The 23638-nt window shown below is 33.8% G+C and overlaps 1 protein-coding gene across 1 annotated transcript; it reads left to right on the forward strand.

Moving 5' to 3' along the window:
• Positions 1-830: 830 nt before the first annotated feature.
• Positions 831-21742, forward strand: LOC128209976 (Bardet-Biedl syndrome 1 protein homolog). The gene is made up of 15 exons (XM_052914259.1): positions 831-1287; positions 2081-2250; positions 2755-2844; positions 3140-3264; positions 3901-3947; positions 4663-4906; positions 5512-5618; positions 5931-6054; positions 7779-7904; positions 8696-8798; positions 9177-9335; positions 10998-11131; positions 12334-12468; positions 16337-16423; positions 17812-21742. Exons 1-15 carry the CDS (start codon positions 1244-1246, stop codon positions 17896-17898), a joined length of 1782 nt encoding a protein of 593 aa, XP_052770219.1. The 5' UTR covers positions 831-1243; the 3' UTR covers positions 17899-21742.
• The last annotated feature ends 1896 nt before the right edge of the window (positions 21743-23638 follow it).

Below are 23638 nucleotides of genomic sequence, written 5' to 3' on the forward strand. Positions count from 1 at the left end.
CGTATACTAGACCAAACATCATAGGCAAATTCAATACTTGGTGTACCAACTGTGTGACAATGGGTTTGAATTCAGTACAATGTAATTGCTATGTATTACAAATAAAGAAAAAAAACACTCGTCTGATGGGGTCAGTTGGTTGCAATTTTTATGTTCCTTTGAAACTCGTGTTCAGATATAAAACTGATCCATTTGCAGAAAGGAACTTAATATGGTAAGCAAATGTGAAATCATCAAAAATGGTTAATTATATGTGATATAATTTGTATGCAATATATAAATATATATTTTTGAAATATTAGGGGTTCTCATTTTCATGATTAATTCTTAAATGTGGGAAATAAACCCAAAGGGAGACGGCCACCAATGTGTCTGTTTAAATACGTAGCAGAGACACTTCTGGCATGAGTGCTACGAGTATCGAGTTAGTTACACCGATGGAGACATTCTTAAATGTGTAAGATGATAAATTATGTTAATTTTATCGATTAGATGTCAGCGGTATATCTAATTACCCTAGCTTGTGCCTCACATACTTATTTTAGGTTGTCCAACGTAGATAATCTCAGAAATGCACGATTAAAACGGCGCTCAGAATATCTGAACTAAATTATTAAAATCTTAATTATTAAGGTAAATATCAGAATGCAACAGTGAACAAGTGACATCTACAATTGTTGTCTTTTTTTTACAGTGACAAACACTTATGCAGTTTCTTTTATCTTCTATATACATATAAAATGTACATGCCATTATAACAAACATGATTAACCATTCCTGCGTAAAAATAAATGCCATTGACAAAGCATATAGTGAGGACTGAACCCGAGATCCATACGAGAAGCACTTGGGCATCGCCACAAGACCGTGTGCACAAATTAACTTGCGACAGTTCTCCATAGACGCATTTTCACCATTGTTTTCAAAATAATCTAGTTAATTCTTCCCTTATCTTCAACTTCAATTGGTTTTACTTAACTTGTCATGTTATCATGTCGTAAGTTTATACGCAGTATTCTCACTAACTAGATCAATTGCGTCCTTTACATGTTTGAATTTGTGGGTTCAATATCAATGCTAGTACAATGCTACTGATACCCGTTTTTATTTTGCCGTTTTGGCTTTCATCTTTTCTGGAAATGCGTTTACCTCAACGCAAAATTCTTACAACACCGGATTGTTTTCATCGATACCAACTAAAGTTTAGAATTTATTTTTGATTTTACTTTAGATCGTTAAAATTATGTCTACTGTAGACTTGGTGAAGCAGCCATTGGAGACAAAAGGGTATGTTACGATGGCTCAATGTTGAAGATCTCACTGGCATGTCTGATATCCAGTTAAGACTCTTGATATACTTCATAAAAAATAATTCCAGTCTTAACGAAACGTCACCAGTCTGACAGACAAAAAGCTATGTGAAGAATGCAGTCCTTCGAACCAAAAACAAAATAATAATATTCCTGTTGTAATTTTTCTTCAAGCAAGGTATTGTTGGAAACTTTGCTGTAAATATTATATGATAATAGTCACAAGTACCAGTGCTATTTGATTTTGTAATGGTCTGTGTCCCAATTTCCACAATTTCACACATGACAGTTTATTAATTTTATTTTAAATGTTTGGAATAATTTTCTATTTCTCGTCAATTTTGTGCTTCGCTTGGGTCGAGGGCTTGTTGAATATAGGTCACTTTCTGAATATTTTGTATCTCTGATAGGTGAAAAATATCTTCATGGTAATATTGTTTATTTCATTCCACAGTCTTACGTTCTGGTAATTGGGTCACCCAGCCTAGAAGAAACATAATTTAAAGGGATTTTGATGTTTGAAATTTTTGTTGAATGGTTGTCCAATTGAGTCACGAATGCCATCCAGGGGCTTTATTTTACTGATGTTAAAGTAAAAAGTCAAAGTTGATGTATGGAGAAGTTTATCATGAGAGTCTAAGTGAAAAGGAAGTTGGCATTTGGGACCCAGGCAATGATATTAAGGTTTTTTGTGTCAGGAAAATCTCTGCTTCTGATAAACATTTCACATTTATATTTTAACTCTGTTCTTGTCTTTGTTTTTAATACAGGGAACCAAAGTCATCAAAATGGTTGGATGCCTACCATGATCCAGTTGCTTCCTTATACACATTTACACAGTGTATTACACTCTCGGACATACAAGCTGATGGTGATTGGAAATTGATCATTGCTGATCTTGGAACAGGCTCATTTAATATGAAGCTTAAAGTTTACAAAGGTACACAGGTGTTGATATTTCTGACTTAAATACTGCCATTATAGTTAGTTGACATCTCCAGACCCATGCATGTAATAAATTGAACGAAAAGGCAAACCACACTCAAATAGGTTTTTCCATTACGACTGTCTTAAGAATGTATTTACATAGTTTTCTCTGTTCCATACACAAGTTCCATGATCATTATTGTGGCACATATTGCTACACTTATTTTCAAATCAAACTATCGATAGCAATAACATATTATCTTTTGATAAATAATAGAATCTGAACAAAACAACTCATATACCTCAAACAGAGAGTCGGTGAATGAAAAATTGCAGCTTATCCATTAGGTCATTTTAGTTTCTTTTAGAAAATGTTTGCTATAAACTACAACTTTCACATACAAGTATACATATACATGTATATGTGCGCATTATACTACTAAAAAAACGCAACCTGAATCTCTTATTTTATAGTTATTGCAATATTGTATCTGTACCTTTAAATTTGTTTTTTTAGGGACAGACTTACTGAGTGAGAACACCATCATTGACCTTCCAACTGGTGTGGTAACCTTCTATATGGATACACATGAGCCCAGAACACCAGGTACTTGTCTCTAGTCATCATGTATACAGTTTCAAAGCATAATTGTGTACATGTAATATAATTTGCAAGGCTTAAAGACAATGATTTTTGCCTGTATAAAACATAGCAATACAATTCGATACCATAACTTTATTGCTTTAAACATTATACAATGGTCATAGCATATAAACATACAATGAATGGAGAAAGGCTTTACATACAATACTTTGATCCAAATGTTTAACTTGTATTTTATAACATTGTGTGCCCTTGTAAATGACGATTAATTTGTATACCCCGGTATGTACTATTGCAGCTATTGCAGTAGCTTCTGGACCATTCATTTACATCTACAAGAACTTAAAGCCATATTTCAAGTTCACCCTTCCACCTTTGGAGGTGAACTCTGTTGAGCAAGATCTGTGGAACCAGGTGATAGAGGTTGGTGCTTGTCTTGAATTTTTTTTATGCTTGTCGAAGAAAAAAAGCTGAGGTATTGTGGAGCTTAGTGGGCATCAACGTCCTCGTCAGTGTCATTGTGCAAAAGCTTCAACCTTGGCCATAACTAAAAAGTTCAATTTACTGGAACATTTGTATTTAAATGAAGCTTGGTTCACATACTTGATGAGACAATACATGTACAGCAAGGCCCATCACCTTAAATTGAGTAAGTTTAAACATTATATATATATATATATGCCAATGATTGTGAAGAAAGTTATGGTAACGTATACTAAGTCACTCTCGTTGGCTCAATGTAAATCGCGTTATGCCCCTTTTCTCACATGAAATGAAAACACAACAGAGGAGCATTGGCATGTGCTCTGCAGCCCTTTGTTATATTATTCAATTCAACATACAGAATCACCACATTAATTCATAACACAATCATAAATGTAAGGGCTGGAGTCTCACTTGAGACGTTTCTAAGTAAATTACTAACAACGATATATGGCCATGTGCTCAGCTATTTCTCAATTGATTTACACTCAAATTTGATTAGATAATGGTAAAAATCTGTAGCTGTAAGCCCTTGGATGAATAACTTTGATTTATTTTGTTCACTACCTCTTTCAGGGCAGAATGAATGTGTTTGTGTTGAGAGAAATGCTTGAAGGAATGAGGTATAGTGTTTTTTGTTTTTGTTTTTTTTGTTTCTTGATTTTGAATTATTATGTATCCTTCGAAGAGGTAAGGTTGGTCATGACTAGCAGAGAACCCCTATTGACTTTTAGGTCACATCAAAGTTCACAGTCAGTGTAGCCTTGAACACAAAACAGTTGTCCGATTGATGCCTAGAGTATAATTGCGCCTACAGTCCTCAAGCTTGGTAGGAGCTTGGTCATGACCAGCAGAGGACCCCTATTGATTTTGAGGTCAGTAGGTCAAAGGTCATAGTGACATTGAACTTAAAAGGCTCATCTGGATGATGATAAGTGTTTGGATGTTTTTAACTTATATTTACAAGTTTAATGATGTTTTCATTGGCTAATTGTAACCTTTTTGCTACTTTTATTTACAAAATATAACCTTAATAAATATATGTCAACTAATTGTTTGATTGATGTTTGGCGAATGCTCAGTTCATGGCATTGAGGCAAAGATGATAATAAAGCTACATTTACATGTCATGTTGATTGACTTTCTTAATCATGTGTTTTCATTTGTATTACTATTGGTGATTTTAGCATGAAAAGTTTCTTATAGGGTCGACATTTACTGATTTCAGCAAATTACCGGTAACTAACTGGAGCTTTATGAATAAACATAAAGAGTAATATGCAACCATACAAATCAGCCACAGTATCAATGTTTTAATGCTTACAACTCTGTGTATAGGTCCGACGGATCCACCCTGACTGTGCGATCGCTGCGCTACCTTCAACTTACAGATCCTGGGGATATGTCGCAGTTTTTTGAGGTGTACAAGAACACTCCCCTCAAACGGCAGACAGTTATAACATGTTTAAACACCCTGAAGAAGTCCATGGCAGACGAGGATGCCATCAGCTGCTTGGTTTTAGGGACGGAGGATAAGTCCATCTATGTGCTTGACCCCGAGGCTTTTACAGTGCTAGCCACGGTAACACCATTACATCCATCTCATAATGAAGCATTTTGCTTAAATTTTGTACAAATGCTACATCAAGTTATCATGGTTTTGATAACATTGCTCCTGAAAGAATGTTTACTTTTAGTTAAGTGTATGAATACGTCTCAGTAACACCATTACAACATCTCATAAAATAGTACTGGTATTTCACTTAAATGTTGGGTTACATGGTTTTGATTTCATTGTGCTCAAGAATGTATACTAGAGTATGAATATGCATAAATAACAACTAGTGATTCATGATTTAAATATTAGAGTATGCATAAAGAATAATAGTATGAATATGCATACATATCATCTAGTGATTCATGATTTGAATATTAGAGTATGAATATGCATGAAAATTATCTAGTGAGGCATGATTTAAACCTAAATAGTCGTACATAATCTGGTGTAGGCTTTTATCAAATACAAGGTATCTTTGCACTGATGTATCTATCACAGAGCATCATTATTTTAATACTGTTATTATTACATGTACAGAATTTCATTCAATATGTTTAGAAAAATATTTTAAATTCAGTGAGACTTTGGACACTAGGTTGGTGTACTTGAATAATATGTTCCATATCTAGATGAGTTTACCGAGTGTGCCAGTATTCCTGAGCGTGACGGGAATGTTCGATGTGGAGTACAGGATTGTGGTCGCTTGCAGAAATGGAACCATATATACGCTGAGAAGGTAACTCATATTTACTTATATGCAGAACGAGAGGTTGTGAGGTTGACCTTCAGCAGATGCATATAGTAATTTGTGCAATCTGTTACATTTTGCACCCAACGTAAATAACTCTTGTTGCTCAATAAACATCAAGGTCATCACAATTGACTGTAGTCTTAAACATTCAGGGACTAAATCTAAAATGTGGGGATATGTATTAAGCAGCACTTATACTGTTTTGCTATTGAGCTAGCTTTTAAAGTGAAATGGTAGAGTGTCTGTCCACAGAGTGGGTTCAATCCTCACTAGATATACATCAGAGGCTTTTTTCAGGGGTCAAGAAGATGTGACGAAGAATGCGGTGGAGTTAAGTTCTCAGATTGTAGGAATGGAGAGACTGAACAAGACCATCTATGTGGCCTGTATGGATCAGACACTCAAGTGCTTCTCATCAAAGGTACCGGTAGTTTTAAACCTACTGTAATGACTGCATTTTTTAATAAGTTATAGTATATCTACTTTATAAAATTATTGTTGAATGAAGGCTCGAAAGCGATTTTATACGTGTCATTCCAAAATGAATGGACGTTCCCCCCCCACCCCCCAATTATGAATTCCTAGATCCTCCACTGAGCTGTTTCAACAGTTAGGTGAGACATGTATTGCTGTCTGGCTCTCATCCAAACAGTTTAATGTTTAAATCCTATCAGAAGCACATTCACACTTCAAAAGGACTAGAGCATGGTAACATGATTTACAGAAAAAAGCTGTCCTCACAACAAAACTACAATAAATTGGTATAAATTAAAATGTATCTTTTAGCAGTCAGTCTTGGGCATTTAAACACTCCTGGTAGGCTTTAAAGACGCTTTTCATGTTTAGAATTATTTGTTATTTGTATTTTAGAGAATGATTGAATTGTTTAAAAGACTACATATGACATTATATTTACAATATGAGTCATTTGTTTATGGTATTTGATGCATGTGACTAGTATTTAAGGAATGTATTGCAGGATTAATGTCATTATTGGGGTATGAACGCAGTTGGGCTGGTTAAAATGTGTGGTGTCCGAAGTGCGATAATGACACAATCTCACACTACATTACTTATATTTACATCTATAGTTCATTATTTCTTTCCAAAATTGTTAAAAAATGTACTTCATTTTAGTTAAGAACACCTTACAGTAGTTCTTTCTCACCAGTTCTGTTGATAGAATGACCTGACCGTAACCAGAAACAATTGACCATATTACATCACAAGAACACATGAAAAAATTAATCTATTCAAAACGCTAATGACAATAATACATTTCACATATAATAAATTAACAATTTTTCGTGACAAACAACAAGAAGATAGAAGTTGAGGTGTATATATAAAATGAAAAGATTATGAAATCTTGACCTAAAGTCGTAAAATTATTATTATAAACCCATCATAAATCAACACTCAATACTTATTGGAAAAAAGAAAAGTCTGTCCTCAACTCTAGTGCTATATGGTCGTATTCCACTCTTTTGACATCAAGTTATTACAAGTTACAATGTTAAAATGATGTCATAACACAATAAAGTGAATGAATAATATGGTATTTATTATTGAATCATGTGTCTTTTAATTAATTTAAACCAGTTAAATGTACTGGTATATAATAAAAGGGTCATAAGAACTGCTTTTTGATCTGGTTGGTCATATTTGACCCATGTAGATATTTGCAGTTTTTGATTTTTGAATCTGAAAAAATACACTCAAGTTGTAAACAGCATCAAAACTAAATACTAATAACCCTATTATAAGATCGTGTTCTATGATTTCTGAGAAGTAATTAAGTATATTAAGAATCAAAGTCTTCATTCTAAGAATTTGATTCTTAACATACATCATTAATTCTCAGGAATACTGGTTCGAAAAAAGTTATCATAGAATACAATTGTATTGAACAACATATCAATTTAATTTGTGATAATATTCAACTAATGGTACTTAGTTGTTAGTTCACACATTCTTCAATATGACACCAAGAACTGTGAAAGTTTACAGATATTTTGGTGTGAGGGGTTTTCTGAGTTCTGCAAATTCTTTTGTTAGGAATCCTCTGCTGTTGAAATCCATTTTGTGCGGGCTATTCCCATTTGCAGGCAAAGCATTGATCAGTGTTTAACATTTTGTTGACAGGGTAAGAAGATGTGGACAGTGAAGCTTCCGAAGGCGATCACAACCATCGAGGTAGTTGACTACAAACCTAAGGGCTTTAAGGCCGTCCTCGTAGCCCTCGCTAGTGGAGAGGTCCATGTCTTTAAGGTAACTTTGAATTTTGCGATCAATTTGAAATATGGGAAACAATGTGTACAGAGGTACACTTTATAATGAGGATTCATCATCATCAAGTGTCTGCCTCTTACCCAAGAGGGTGTGGGTTTCCATCAGGCGCTCTTTTTTATGGCATTTTAAGGGACACAAGTATGGCTTTTTACCTAGGAAACAAACTAACCTGTTTTTGAGACCATAAATTGTTTTTGACTGATATTAGTCTTCATCAGTATTCTACATGCTTGGGGCTCATAGCTAGTAATTCTTTTAAAATAATGCAATAATAACCTAGTCAAATTCCTGAGCCACAGGCCTGAGGCAGTTATCGAAATTAGACTTTGGGTGAACAAGCCCCAGTTCAGACATTAGTGCGTGGCATCAACATTCATAAGTCCTGCTATATAAAATCACAAACTTGAGCAAGCCTGGAAAGCAATTTACCAGTGCAGGGCTTGCAGGCTTGTGCTAATTTCGATTCACTGCTGAAGGGCTTGTCCTTTGTTGTACAGTATAAAACTGTTCAGGCCATCAGTTTTCTATTTTGCTCATATTGATTTGGTTAGTTCACAGGCTTGAATGGCTAGTGCTTTTAAAACTGATTTCATGTATGTTTTCAGGAATGGTTACATTATTAATGTGTATATATAAAAAAAAAGTTTTGTTTTTAGAATAAATCAGTGTATTTTTTGTGTAAAAGACCAATATCTATACATATACATGTAGTGTATAAGATTAGACTCATAATGTAAAAAGTGATATAGTAAGGTATGTTTTGCTTTTAGGAAAAGTATCTGGTTGACATAATCAAGGTGGATGATGTTGTCACAGCGATGAGGTTTGGGCGATTTGGGCGCGAGGATGGGGCACTCATCATGGTCACCCAGAGTAAGTCAGGTCATTCTGTGTCAAGAAAGCTCTACACAATATATAATGGCAAATCAAAATGATTTTTAAAAATAAAATAGAGAGAACATTAGTTCGTTTCAGTGAGATGTTGATTTTTATTTTATCCTGTGAACTACTAAAATATCGTATGTCACTCTTGAAAATATCATCTCCAGCGGTAACTTGTTACATAAAATTAATGTTTAAGGATAACTCCTATATTGACTATCAGTTCTAACAAAACAACACAAACATGGTGGATTAAAACTGTATATGTAAAAGGTAGACATTTTTATATTGCTATACATTCTAAGGTGCCGTGCGAAATGTAACACCTACTTATAATTCCATATATGCAGGTTTGTATTTTGTCTTCAGGCGGAGGTTTGATGATAAAGATATTGAAGCGTACAGCAGTATTTGAGGAGAAAGATCTCTCCGGCGGTCCTCCAGCAGCGCAGAATATAAAACTGAACGTCCCCAAGAAAACCAAGCTTTTTGTTGACCAGACACTCAGGGAGAGAGAAAATGCAGTTAGTAAGTAGCGTGGTCTATGTATGAGATTCATTATTGTTAAGAATGACATCACTATGCTAAAGATATTTAAGGAGTTGTCCCCCTTTCACAATGAAAGATACTTTCAATATTGATTGTTAGTTCAAGACCTCATACTACAATGTATGTGTATCATGAAGCAACCAAATAATATATATGTATAACTTGAACCAAGTTTAATACAATTCAAAATCTGTTATGTACAGCACCAATTTTGGTAATGATAAGGTCAAGGTCACATCTAAGGTTTATTTTCTGATGGTGTTACATATTTCAAATTTTTGATTTTTTGCTTTGTATTATTCCCATCTCTTTTCTGGTTAAAAAGATCAAAACCATAAAAAGAGTTATATATGGCCAGTGAAAGAAGACAACACTATTTTTGCCACCCACATCCTGTGCATTTGTCTTCTAGGGGTACCGGTAATTTCATCAAGAATCCAAAGAGCAGTTGCACTATTCTTATTACATTTTTTAATATAAGGAGTATTAAATATAACACATAAATAATCATAATCCTGCACAATAAACACTCGTAAATGTGCACATTGATTTGTTTTATTATATTATATATAGTTTCAGAATTAAGTAAAAATATAAAAATAGCATTACATATTTTGTAGGAAAAGCTAACCAAGCTACAGATTGGAAAGTTATTCATTAAAACAGCCTGATCATTTTTTTGATAATTTTGGTTAAAATAAATATTGTCTCATGACAACTTCAATGAAAAAGAATTGTCTTGTAGCACCTTAAGAATTGGCTTCCTGTGTTAATTACAACTAATGTGACACTTAAGAGCAACAGAGTGTTTAAATTTAAAACGGAATTGATGTTTATAGGGAACGCTTATTTAAGACTTTGGTCTCTGTGGATTTTTTGTCTTGTCATTTTATTCCACTCCCATCTTTTTGTGTAAGATATCAATTTCATATTTCAGGGAAAAATATTCTACATCGAAGAATTTTCCAGCATTGGGAACAATTCACATTTTTCTTTATCACTTGTTATAAACTTTAGAGGGAAAAAGAACATAAATTGCATGTTAATATGCTGAGAACATCAAGAATAATCCGCAACTGTCAAAGAAATTACACAAATTATATTTTACATTGCATATTTGCGCAGGTTCGTGTCAGACTGCATTTCTTCATGGAACACCAATTATCCAAGTTCTTCAATGATTTTATTCTGATAAATGTGTCTTGCTCAATTTAATTGCTTAATGGTTGAACTACTGCAGACATGTGAGAATTTGAGAAGTCAAGTTTTCATTGTATTAAAAAAATGAGTTGTCAAATTAATGAAGAAAAGTGGGGAAGTGTAAAGAAATCAGTATTTTGTCCTCTTGTGATTTTTTTTATTTATTATCCCGCCTTTGTCTTTAAGGATAGCCATTGAATGGTTAACTTTAAAAGCAGAGTGGCTTCCCTTGTCTTATTACAGATTTGAATATCTAAGGCATGTGCTTAAAGTCATTAAAGTCAAAACATATGCTCGATTGTGTTTTGAAAAAAAGTGGATATTAGTTTTTTCTTCCTTCATGTGTTATTTACAAAACAATCAGTATGCGACCTACTTAAAGGGTAATCAGTTAAAGATAAGCCCTCCTTTGATTTAGAACTATATGTTTGCTTTTTTCAGCCATGCACAGAACATTCCAGCGAGACCTGTACCTTCTGAGACTGAACACCGCGAGAGCTTACGCCAAGGCCCTTAACCAGAGCATGAACCCAATCTCAACAAACCCAAATGAACCATTAAAACTCTCTGCTCAGGTATGATTCAAATCCATCGGCTCAGTAATGGTTAAAACCTAGAAAGTTTGTCTCGGCGCATGTAAGAGAACAAAGAGGTCTATTTGAAAATCACACCCGGATCTCATTGTGTCACATTCTGTTTCTTCAACTCTGCTGATATTACAGTCACTTCTAACTTATGTCACTTATGGCACTCAAAAACACTTGAAATTGTAATGGCGTGTGATGGTGTCTGGCAATAATGCATCCAATGGCAAGGGGCACACCTTTATATACTCAAACAAGACTTATTTATATCCATGTAAATATGTGTATAGGATGGTCATAATTATAAGTGGTTACAGTTGTTTGTTTGTTGCCTGAGCAGCTATATCTAGTAAATAATAAACAAAGCAGTCACAGCGAATTGTGTCACTGCTATTTCCTGTAAGGGCATTCTTCCTGGAAGGTTTAATAACCATTCAAATGTCCTCAGAGGCTCAGACAGTCTGAAGTTATATGTCCTTGATGTGTCTCTAATTGATAACCATTTATTTAATAGTTTCTCTGACATTCTTCACCTGATGGTGCTGTTCTTATTTAAAAATAGTAGAACTATGAAAGTCTGTTTTGAGATTATTCACGTTGTGCATAGAAACATTTTTTTCAGACAGGTTATGGTCCTTCACTTGTCTATAATTGGTAACAGTGTATATAAACTAGTTCCTCTAAAATGCTTGAACTGATGACACTGTCATTATAAGACAAAAATAGAACAAAAAAACAACACATTATTATTAAGAACATTTGAAAGTCCTGTAAAGAAAATGTTGTTGAAAGCAGAGAATGTTTTTCAGGATCTCATCCAAATTCATATAAAGAAATAGATAAGTCTTATTGATTTGTTTTTTTGAATGAATTTTTTAAGCATTTGAAAGACTGCAAATTCCCAAATGTTTAGTTTGTCAAGTATTTTGTCAAAGAAAAGTTGAGGTAATGTGATAGCCTTGGTGTGGTTGTATGTGTCAGCATCTTGCATAAACTTTAACCTTGACCATAACTCAAAAACCTTTTTAAGATATTCAAATTAAAGTTAAAATCATGTTGAGAGAAAATACACACATGTTAAGCAATGCCCATGGCTTCAACAATTGTCAAATTATTCGACTTTTTTAAATGAAAATAAAAACAAATGTGACCCTCTAGTTTGTATTTGATATCATTCTTGCCATGCATTTCAGGTGCAGGGAATTGGCCCCACGTTCAAGTTGAGTGTTAACCTCCAGAACACGTCCCTCAACCAGGCATCAACAAATCTTCATATCACATTTGACTTTGACGAGAAACTCTATAACTTCAGAAAAACATACATCTCGGTAAGTACTGTTGGTTATTAAGTGATATGGTGTGTGTTACTTTATTTTAGGCTTATTTATCTTAGCTGGATTGTGTACACAGCTGAGAGCTTATCTTAATTGCCCTTGAGTATATTTCCTGAGAGGCCAAAGCAACATTCTCCAGGAGGGGCTTGAACCCACGACCTCTTTGGTGAGGGCTGAATACCTTTACCACTAGATCTTTCTCATACTTACCACAGCTGAGAAAATAATATTGGCATACATGTGTAAGTTGGCCATGATATGGCAGTGTGTTGTACATAATAAAACATGCATGTTACTTACAGGTCACACAAAGTAGTCAAAGCACAAAAATAGCTTGTCTGTTAATTTGTCCTATTTTGATGCCTTGAATTGAGCCATGCTGAGAAGGCAATGGTCTATAATTATATGTGTCTGCCTCTCACACAAAGTGGTTGTGGGTTTGAGCCCAGCCTGTGGTACATTATCTTTGTTTAGTAAAAAGGACATCAAAAGTAGTTTCTACCCAGGAAACAGACTTGCGAGTGATTATTAGGTCATCAGATTGGATGAGAAATTAAATTCTCCTTGTTGTCACTATAACTCTATATCTGTCTAAGATATTTCAATAGAACTTGGTGCATATGCTGGCAGAGACAAAACGCACGTTTATTGCAGGGCCCATAACTGTGGTTTGTGTAGTTATTCATAAACCTTTTCTGCATAAAAAAACCAATAAGAACAAATGGGCACTGGCCTTCTACTGCAGCATTAGCTGTACATGTACATATCTACACAATCAAGCTTAAAAAGGTTGATGCACAATAACTAGGCACACATGTATGATTTAATAGTAAATCAGAAGGAACCAATATGTTTACTTCACAAACTTCTTAGTCACTGCTACGGGTCAAAACTTGGTATATTTATATATGGGCTTGTCTGAACTGCAGCTTTGTAATACCTGTCGTTGTTAAAAAGAAATAAGAGCACATTTTAAGCCAATGAGGCATGCTTTATAGCAGTATGTACAAAAAGATGTTTGTACCATTGGGTATTTTACTTCAGGCACATTACTGTAGTGCGACCCTAATGGGCATCATTTCATACTATGATCGGCTTGATAATTTCTTAATGAGCATCATTTCCTTGATTTAAAAACAAAGTTTTAAAGAAATTAACTGTCAAATTACAATTCTATTTAAACTTGAATTTTCCTACCCCCATCTCAGAATTATTGATAAAACGCTGTTTTACATTACAGAGAGACCAGAAAACGGCTCTCCCATATAGCTCTGCAGATTTAGTACTAACATAAATGTTTGTTGTATTTAACACCCCCCTTCCCCCACCCCAGCTTGACCTGAAACATTCTACAAAAGCCAATATAACATAATAGTTCAAAAGTAATTAACATAGTATTCATCCATTTTACAGTTTATGTCAGTAAGTAGACTTGCAACTCTCAGAGTAATTAAAGTCATTACAAAACAAGCTGAATGTACCATCCCTAAAAAAATCAGAAAAATAAACATGTTATTTGGTGTACAAGTATATAACCCTAATTCTTGTATTACTGCAAATGTTTAATCTGACAAAAAAAGCCTCTACTGTCTGGCAATAGATATGAAGGCTTGTGGTTTTGTTATCTGGACTGGTAATTGAGAAAAATAGAGACCGGTTAATTATAGCCTTGTCAATGGTTTTCCATCCTCTGCTTTTATGTAATCCTGGAAAATCTTGACTGACAACTTGCAGTATTAGGCGGATACACATTAATGAAACAAGATAACAGAATAAACCTGAGAAAAGCTGCTTGTTGAGTGGTAAAAGCACTTTCTTTCCCGTCACTGTCATTTGCAATACAGGGCTTTTCCTACTGTTTTGAAGGGTGCAATTTGTTTATCCTGCCATGCATATGCATATTATGCCAGCTTAATCATAACCTTTATCATATAGGTTATGAATAAGCTGGGGTGCTGTGGATGCATTTGTTAAGATGGTTTTTTGGCAGAAAACATGTTTTTCTTTTGCTGAACTAATTTGTTATTTAATGTTTCATAGATACATCATGTCCTCAGAAATTTCTTAATCAATAACAATCACTTCAAGACAAACTAAAGGATGTTTGTGACCTCCATGATTGTTAGAGTACTGAGATAAATGTCATAGGAAGAAGGCGTACATTTACAGTGCAATCATCGCCCGGAGTGCAGACCAATATAGTAACGTAATGACTCGTCTTAATGATTTTGGTTAGAGTCTTAGGCCAAAGTATCCATTGACAGGATTTTATGATATTTTGATGGAAACATGGAAAAAAATAACCATTTAGTACTCAAGTTCTTAAAAGGTAGAATTTAGGCTACACAGACAGTGGTCGAAATTAACACAAGCCCTATGCCCTGCACTGGTAAAATGTCTTCCGGGCTTGCTCAAATTCTGAATTTTATATAGCACGGCTTGTTAACAATTTTGGTGTCAAGCAATAGTATAAGAATTCGGGCTTGTTCATCCAAAAGTCTAATTTCGATGCCTGCACAGAAATATGTTCGAATCAGACAAATCACTAGACTATGTCCAGGCTTTGAACCTTGCATGTCATGTAGGCTCTATACATATCCCTGATGGTTTTTCTCACCAAGATGAATTCATGCTCCAGTTCAAAGTCAGGGTCACAATTCTAAGATTGGAGGGTTTAAAAACTAGCATTTTTTTGTCTTTTACATATCTCATTCTCACAAGAGTTTTGATAAAAGTGGGTAACAAATTCTGCTCTAGTCAACTTTTCCAACCAATATTAGAAATTTGCAAGCTTTCGCAAGATGAATATCTAATTAACTGTGTTTGAGTGTTACATTTCATGTGAGCTCCCAAACCCATACACCTTTTGTAAGATAGTGATGATTATGAATTATATATTCATAATTCTGCTCTTCATGGCAACTGTGATGTTCAATTATGAAGCCTCAAGATCAAAGTTACAATGCTTGTTCAACTCCATATCTAACAACCATTGAAGGGTCTCGATGAAATTATGGTCATACGTTCTACTCATCAAGGCTATATGCATAACACATGTTGGAATCACGCACATGCATGACTTTTCTCGGTATTGATACTAGGGCAAGAGTTTTAGGGTTGGATTTTTGTTCCCTGCAGTTTACATTTCTCTTGAAGAATATTTATGCCATTGGTTTAACCAATATTAATTTAACAATATGATAACACAAAAGGCAAGTTTTAATAAATGCAATATGGTATGATATGAAATATGACAAAAAACTGCACAATAAAGTTCACATAAAAAATTCCCATTTTACAGATTAAGGAAATAAGCAGAACCACCTAATCTTAATTTTTCATCCTGTGGAGGAGGACTTTATATGTCAATCTGATTTTCTCATCTGGATTTAAAAAGAAATCTTGTTAACGCTCTATTTTTGACTACCTGAGTCCTGTGACGCGCGACTTAGCGGATTGATATATGGCCATCAGAGAAAGTACAAGTATTCTGCAATTCAGATAAATGACATTGCACTATTAATTCTTGCACTTTTATTTTTTATTTATCTGTTTGAGAAATATGAAGAACTATTTTCATAGAATGAAAAAGAAAATGTATTGCTATTGAATTAAGCTGAATGAGATGTCAGGAATTATCAGATGTTTTTTCATTGTTATACATTTAACAAGATACATCTATACTGTGAAATATCAATTTTGTGTTTATTTTTGAAAACTTTAAAAGTACTGATTTACTTTTAAGGACATGCTAAAAGAAAGACATATTCAACAGAGCTTTGCATGGAGACATATTCTGACTATTACAAGTCAAATGAGTGTAAAATTCAATTCAAAACTTTTTTGTAACCTGCGTTTTCAGGTTCCAATGCTCGTTCCTGGCTTGAATTATGCGTTTGAGACGTATATTGAATGTTTGAATGACAAGGGGATCTCAGATACTGTAAAGGTAGGTTCCAACAACTAGAGGGAAAACAAGAGCTGTGTTCATCTTTGTACATAGCACAGAGTAACTCTTGATTTAAGCTGAAATGAGTGCAGTATGGTTTCATGATCATTGTATGTCTGTTGTCAATGGTCTGTTTGTTAAACACTTAAGACTTCATTTCTGTCCAAATCATATGAAATTTGGTCTGAATGTTGGCCTCATTTAAATCGTAGATACGTAAAAATTTAAGCTACTAGATTATATTTGAATCAGTCTTGATGTAACTTACTCAAAGTGTTTGTCTTACTGAATTGTAATGCAGGTTAGATTCTAGTCATCTGGGACCATAAAGAAACCCAACTTGGTCACTTTGTCAAATCATAAAAATATTGTTTTTGGTCTTGAGGACACATTTTTGGCCAATTCCTTTTGGCATTTGGTAATAAATGATGTCTTAATAAATTTGTTTACTGGGTCATCTTGGCTCAAACACTATCAAACTTAGTCAACTCTTGAAACTTTTTTTATTTGTCTCTAAAAAGGCCAAATTGTTTGCCGACTTTTCATGAAACTTGGCCAGAATGTGAAACTAAATAATGTTGGTTTTTTAATGAATTTATTACTGTGTCATCTGGGTGAATAAAAGACTAGGTCATAATTTTATGGTCACAATGTAAAGGTCACACTGTTAAGTAATAGAAAAAAGACCTTGTTTACACCATAGAGACTTCAAGTTCTTTTGAAAACTACACACAATATTAGTTGAAGAAAGTTCAAATGGAGGCAAAAGAATAGGTCAATAGGTTAACTCATAAAAATCTGCATGTACTGCAAAGTACTGAAACTTAGCGGAAATATTAGTTCTCCTGTTTGACAAAGTGAGCTTTTGAATATATAATATATATGTTTCTCTTGTTCTTCAATTATTAAATTGTTTCAAACCATTCATTTTAAAGCAAAACTAGATCTACCACAAGAGTGATTCCTATTACAGAATCTGATACTGCTCTCAGGCTGGTACATTATTGTTCAGGATTTTTATTTACAGTATGCCAGAAATTATTCTGTGTCAAATGGCTTGAGGGTGAAATGGAAAATACTTTGCTTGATTGATCTGTTGGTTACCTTTCGGTTTTAAATCTGACCAACGATAAATCATCTATCAGTAAAACTATTTTGATGCGTGTTTGGTCTGTTTGTGGGGTGTGAATTTGTGTATGTTGTGTTTACACGTTTGTGTCTGTAGTTTAGTGTAGCTTAGTGTAGTTTGGGCCCTTGCCTTGTCCTTTTAAACAGAGTTTGTGTTTGAATTTTCGACTTCTGGGCTTGTTTCTGTAGTTTTAATTGTATTATTGCTCAAAATGTAGGAGTTAAGCTGATACTAAGTTCTGTTTTTGTCTGTTTTTCAGGTTTATGTCCTAAAAGACAACACCAGCGTTCCAATTATAACTGGCGTAATTAGCATGCCTGTCAGTGAAACATTGGTGGTCGTGTAGGTCGGCTTACATTTTATGGAGTACTTTGTGAGAACGAATAACATGAGCATGTTATCCAATGTGAACTGACACCAGTTGTTGTCCCAAAATAGTATATACTTTTTGAATAATCGTCTATATTCAACTGATCTGTCAGTGTCGCCTTTTGCTGTGTAGGATGCAAACATTTGATTTGGGATATAATTAACTGATTGAAATTACAATGTGAGAATGTGGTCCAATGTGAGGGCTGATCACAAATGTGTTAACAGTACTTGTAATTGTTAAAAGAAATTACTTCAGTTTATTTTTATTTATTTTAGCTTGACTGTGATGAAAGCTAATAGCTTTTAAAATCGGCCTTGAGTCTGTTTCCTGGCTTGAACCAGTACTGTGTCCTTTTTGAGGGGCCATGAGAAAAGACCCCTGGTAAATATCAAACCCACAATCTCTTGGGTGATAGGTGAACACCTATACCACTAGACCACTCACTCTCATCCCTTCACTTTGCAATGAGACTGACTGATAAAGCTTTCCAAAGTTAAAATATAATTTAATTTGGTGACCATCTGCTAAAAACACAAGTCACTAAATTGAATGCAGAGAGATACACCAGCCCACACAGACTTCAAGTAAATGACAAACACACAATTATACATCCAAGAAAAATCAACTCGCCTAGTTAGGCATCCAAAATGTATCGCACCCCTGTATTTATCACTCTTCATTCATCTTGATTTTTTTTCTGGAATGACCTTTGTAAGAGAGAGCTATTTATATATTAGTAAGTATTCTGTTTTGCCATTTTACAGGTCTGGCTGTCTCTTTGATTTGTAGACATTTTAAATGAATTATGTTAAGAGTGACATGCGAGATATACAATTGAGTCACATAGGGACTGTAATGAGAAGATGTATTTTTTTATTGACATCAAGTAATTTAACTGATGTTGACGCACTGTGGGCCTTGACACTAGATATTAAATTTATCATGGTTTTGCAAATGTCTAGAAACTTCTTAATTTTATGAGTACAGCCAGGAGATTTTCAGGAATTAATTATCTGTGATTAGTTGTGTTTAAACTAATCTTGTTTGTGTATAACTTCTGTTAGCTGCCGTCTGTGAAAAAGCAACAGTTTTACTCCTCCAATTTGCGACATCCCTCGTAACAGTTGACATTATTACAGTGTTTGTTGTTTATCATTTGCTAATGCATTTTTTTCATGGTAAAATTATTATAAGATTTGTTGGATAATGTTTATGCTAAGAGTGTTATAGGGACATTTATCCTTTTGATTTTAAAGTGACACTCTTATTCAAAATCAATACAAACACATGTATAACAAACATAAATTAGGCCTGAAAAAAACAAACATTTGGTTCGGGTTAGGCGCCGACCCTAACGTTTTTATAGTCAGTTTGAAAAAAAAAATGAAAAACTAAAAAATAAATAAAAATAAAATAAAAAATAAAATCTTTTTCTTTTGCTTTTCAATATGTAGTTTAAAACCTTAATTGCTTATATAGAAGATAACTTTAACACCATTCTCCAATAAAAAAAGCCTACCTACCCTACCTATTTTTGAAAAGGATGTAACCCTAACCAAACAATTTTTTTTAGGCCTTATGAGTGATAAATCTTTGGTACCTACTAAATAATGCATTAATGGAAAATATTAATTAATGATAACAGGATTGTAACCATGTTTTTAATAGCTGAAAATGCAAATATATTAAATGATTGGTGAGTGCTAAAAGATTTACTATGATCTACCCTTGTCTCGTAAGATAGAAATACTGTGTTTTCAGCACCTTTCTTTCAAATTAAACTCAGTATCCTTCATAAGAACCATTGTTTTAGACATTTATTCATCATTTAGTATATTAAAACCATTGTATTAATTGTGGTAAATCTTACTTGAAGTAAGAGTGCATCTTTTAAATATGTAAAACATGTTATTGATGCACGTTTTCTAAGCTGAAACCCACTTACTATTAAAAAAGTTTTTGAACATAATTATTTATTTGCATTAAGGACATATTTGAGCATCAGTATTTATTTAGTATTTTAATGTACTTTTTCGGACCAAAAATAATTGTTTGTTGGAGGTAAACAACAATGTTGTTAACTTGAACAATCGGTCAATTGACTTAATAATTCTTGACCTTAAGACCTGATTATTTTTGTCATATGTTTGTTGACAAGAAGACCCTTTCAGCCATGTGGGGCAAAAAAAATAATTTTCTGCCTAAACTTCATATATATTCTGTAAGGGCTAGAAAAAAATGCTTCTGCCCTCCGTGCTTTCAGCTATACAAATTTCCATTATAGTAATGTGCTACTTCATATGTTTTGTTTTTTGTTGTCTGTGATCCGTCCATTATTCTTCATTAATTCTATGTATAAAAATGAAATTAATAATACAATAGAATTTGCTTAGCCTTGTTTGCTTGCATCTTTTAACTGTGTATGGTCTTTTTTTTAAAAACAATATATTGTCATGGAAACTACAGAAACAAGCCTAACTGCTAAAACCCTTGTACTGTCTTCTTGTTAAATTGCGTAAGGATGAAGGGCAGTTTCAAGTTGTCAGTTCAATATTATTATAAAGTCAACGTGACTGCTTGTATTAAAGCTGCACTCTCACAGATAAGATAGTTTTTAGCCGGATTTTTCATTGAAAAATCACGGGTTATAGAATGGCGAAAACCGGGCGTTGCGGGCGGGCGGGCGTTAACAATTCTGCGTTTAAGTTTTCATTTTATGTAATAAAATCAAGAGTTTTTATCCCATGGTTATCAAACTTGGTCAAACTATTTGTCGGCATGTTATCTTGAATATATATGAATATGGGTCATCTCGGGTCAAACACTAGGTCACTAGGTTAAATCTTTAGAAGAAATATTTCACGGTAATCAATTCAATAATTTTAATCAAATCGTGATGAAATCTGGTCAGAATATTTGTCTGCATAATATCTTGCTTATTTTTTTTATCCCGGGTCAAATTCTAGGTCACTAGGTCAAATATTAGGAAAATCTTTCCACGGCATAAATTCATTTTTTTGTCAAATCTTAATGAAACTTGGTCAGAATATTTGTCTGCATAATATCTTGAAAGTTCTTTAATATGGGTCATCCCCGGTCAAAATCTAGGTCACAAGGTCAAATCTTAGGAGAAAGAATTCCACGGTCATAAAAATTCATTAATTTTTGTCAAATCTTTATGAAACTTGGTCAGAATATTTGTCTACATGTTGTCTTAAACATTTGTGAATATGGGTCACCTCAGATCAAAAACTAGATCAACTATTTTCCCGATGTCATAATTTTTTTCTATGTTTACCAAACCTATCAATTTCAGTCAACAACTAAATTCAATATCTACCCATTTTTTTCAAAAATTTAAATTTTAATTAACTTTAAAAATATTTGTGTACATGAAATCTTAGATGATAAAGTGTGTCATCTAGGGTCAAAAACTAGGTCTCTGTGACGGATCTTATTGGAAAAGCTGATGTATTTATAAAATGTTCATTTTACTCACACAAATTGAATAGTTTCTGTTGATCAGGTTATTTGTATGAACGATATCTCCGATAAGTATAAATATGGGTCTTTTTGGTTATAAATACTAGGTCACTAGCTCAAATCCTAGGTTTGCAAAATTGCATCGTCGAATAAAAAATCCTGCTTTAATGCGGCGTTGCCGCATTGGCGTCTTGTTACTTTTAATTATCGGCTCATAATCAGCTCATTGGGCACCAATGCCTTCAATTCAGATAACTCGTAATAGATCTCAATTGTTTGGAAAACTGCCGAATAAACATACTTTCTTAAGTCTTAGTCATTCTTTTAGCCATAAAAACCATAATTTTTCGAACGTAAATATGAGTAATTGCGATCTGATCTTTGTCAACAGTCTTGTGTCATTGGTTTTCAGAAATGTTTGCACAAATTGGCTCATTCCAAGACAAAAACAAGACTAATTTTGATGCAAAGCGTCAAAGACGTCGCGAATGTTTTTGAAATATCACTAAAAAGGAGCAGATGCATTAAATCAGGATACCAAGTTTGGGGTACGTGGACATAAGCATTCTTCAGTTGATTTAAACATATTTTATTCAACATACAATCAAAATACACAGAACACATACACACACCCACACACACATACACGCGCACGCGCACGCGCACGCACACACACACACACACACACACACACGTTGTCTATAATATTGAAATGGATTGGAATAAAAGCATAGCTTATAAAGTTCTTCTCAGTTCTTCACTTAACGGACGAAATCAGATTTTCAGCTAAAGGCCTAGTTTAAGGAATGTTTGGCATGATAATCCCTTGCTGTGCACCTTCTGCTAATTGCACTGGTGTCACAGTAGGGGCCAATTTCCTGTATATTGGTTTATTGGCTTAGGGCCATTTAGGGTCCAATATTATAATGAAACCTCCAAAACTGCACAGCAGAATACTCAGGTTGGAGATCTGATAAGAGGGATTAAGTGGGGTTGAGCGACCCGCCACTACATCGTAAAGTATGTTTATCAAAAAGGTTAAACTATATGTGTTGTTGATATTTTTACTCCCATGTGAGAACAAATCTAAGAATTAAATCATACATAATGTAATGGACTTTACTAAACTAAGTTTTACACACACACACACACACACACATGATATATATATATATATATATATATATATATATATATATATATATATATACATCTCTTTTTGAGTTAATATCACTTCAAATCAAATTGCCTTCAATTTTATCACAAATATATAAGATACAATATTTTTTATTTACAATCGGGTATATGATAACAAGAGAACATTAGCTCTAGGAGCTACTTTCCGACATGAACAAAACATAACATATCAAAACATAGCAATGAGCTTGTGACCTGGTAGTAAAAGCATATAATTTAAAATATTTACAAATAATGTAACAAGTATTTACAAAAGCTGTTCCTTATCATATTAATGCATACAATTAAAAAAGGTAAGACGGATTTGAGCAATGAACACCAACACCAACTAGTTTTCCCGGCTGAACGGGCACTCCTCTCGCACACCGTTCCGCTAGTTGACATACCACTGTTAAAATATTAGTTCTTTTATGAGTATAACTTAAAAGATAAACGTATACAATTAAATAGCAAAATTATAAGTAGCATTATATACATGGGAAATTACAGCATGATACATTGATGTGTAGTTGGTAAAAATGTTATAATTAATCTAGCTTGATAGAACAAATCTTGAGCAGATTACTAAGAGGAGGTGTTGTATTTATCATGTAATTTAAATACTACTAGATTTTGCTGATATTATCAAAAACAGTACTAATAGCATACAAACGAATGGGTTGTCCGATGATAAGGTCTATCCCTACCCGCAGGTAACCACCCAAACCTCTGCCCGGCAACTGTTATGACAATATCAGCACCTACCACTGTGTAAGAATGTTAATGTGTTGCTATATGTTATACAACCCTCCGACACAATATAATATGAACCAAAGCCGCACCAACCCACTTTGCATAATCTGTTGTATATACTTATGAACATTACAGTGTTTTCCGTTTATTCTGTTTTCCAGAAATTCCACCGACCCCTCTCACCACAAGTTATTCTTGTGTGTAAAATCAAATATCTTAACTTAAATTCCTACGATTTGATTGGTCGACTGGTTATCGCGTAAGCCTATCCGTAGCCTCCGAGTTTGAGGACAAGTTATTA

This window comes from Mya arenaria, chromosome 11 (assembly GCF_026914265.1).
Source record: "Mya arenaria isolate MELC-2E11 chromosome 11, ASM2691426v1".
Lineage (NCBI taxonomy): Eukaryota > Metazoa > Mollusca > Bivalvia > Myida > Myidae > Mya > Mya arenaria.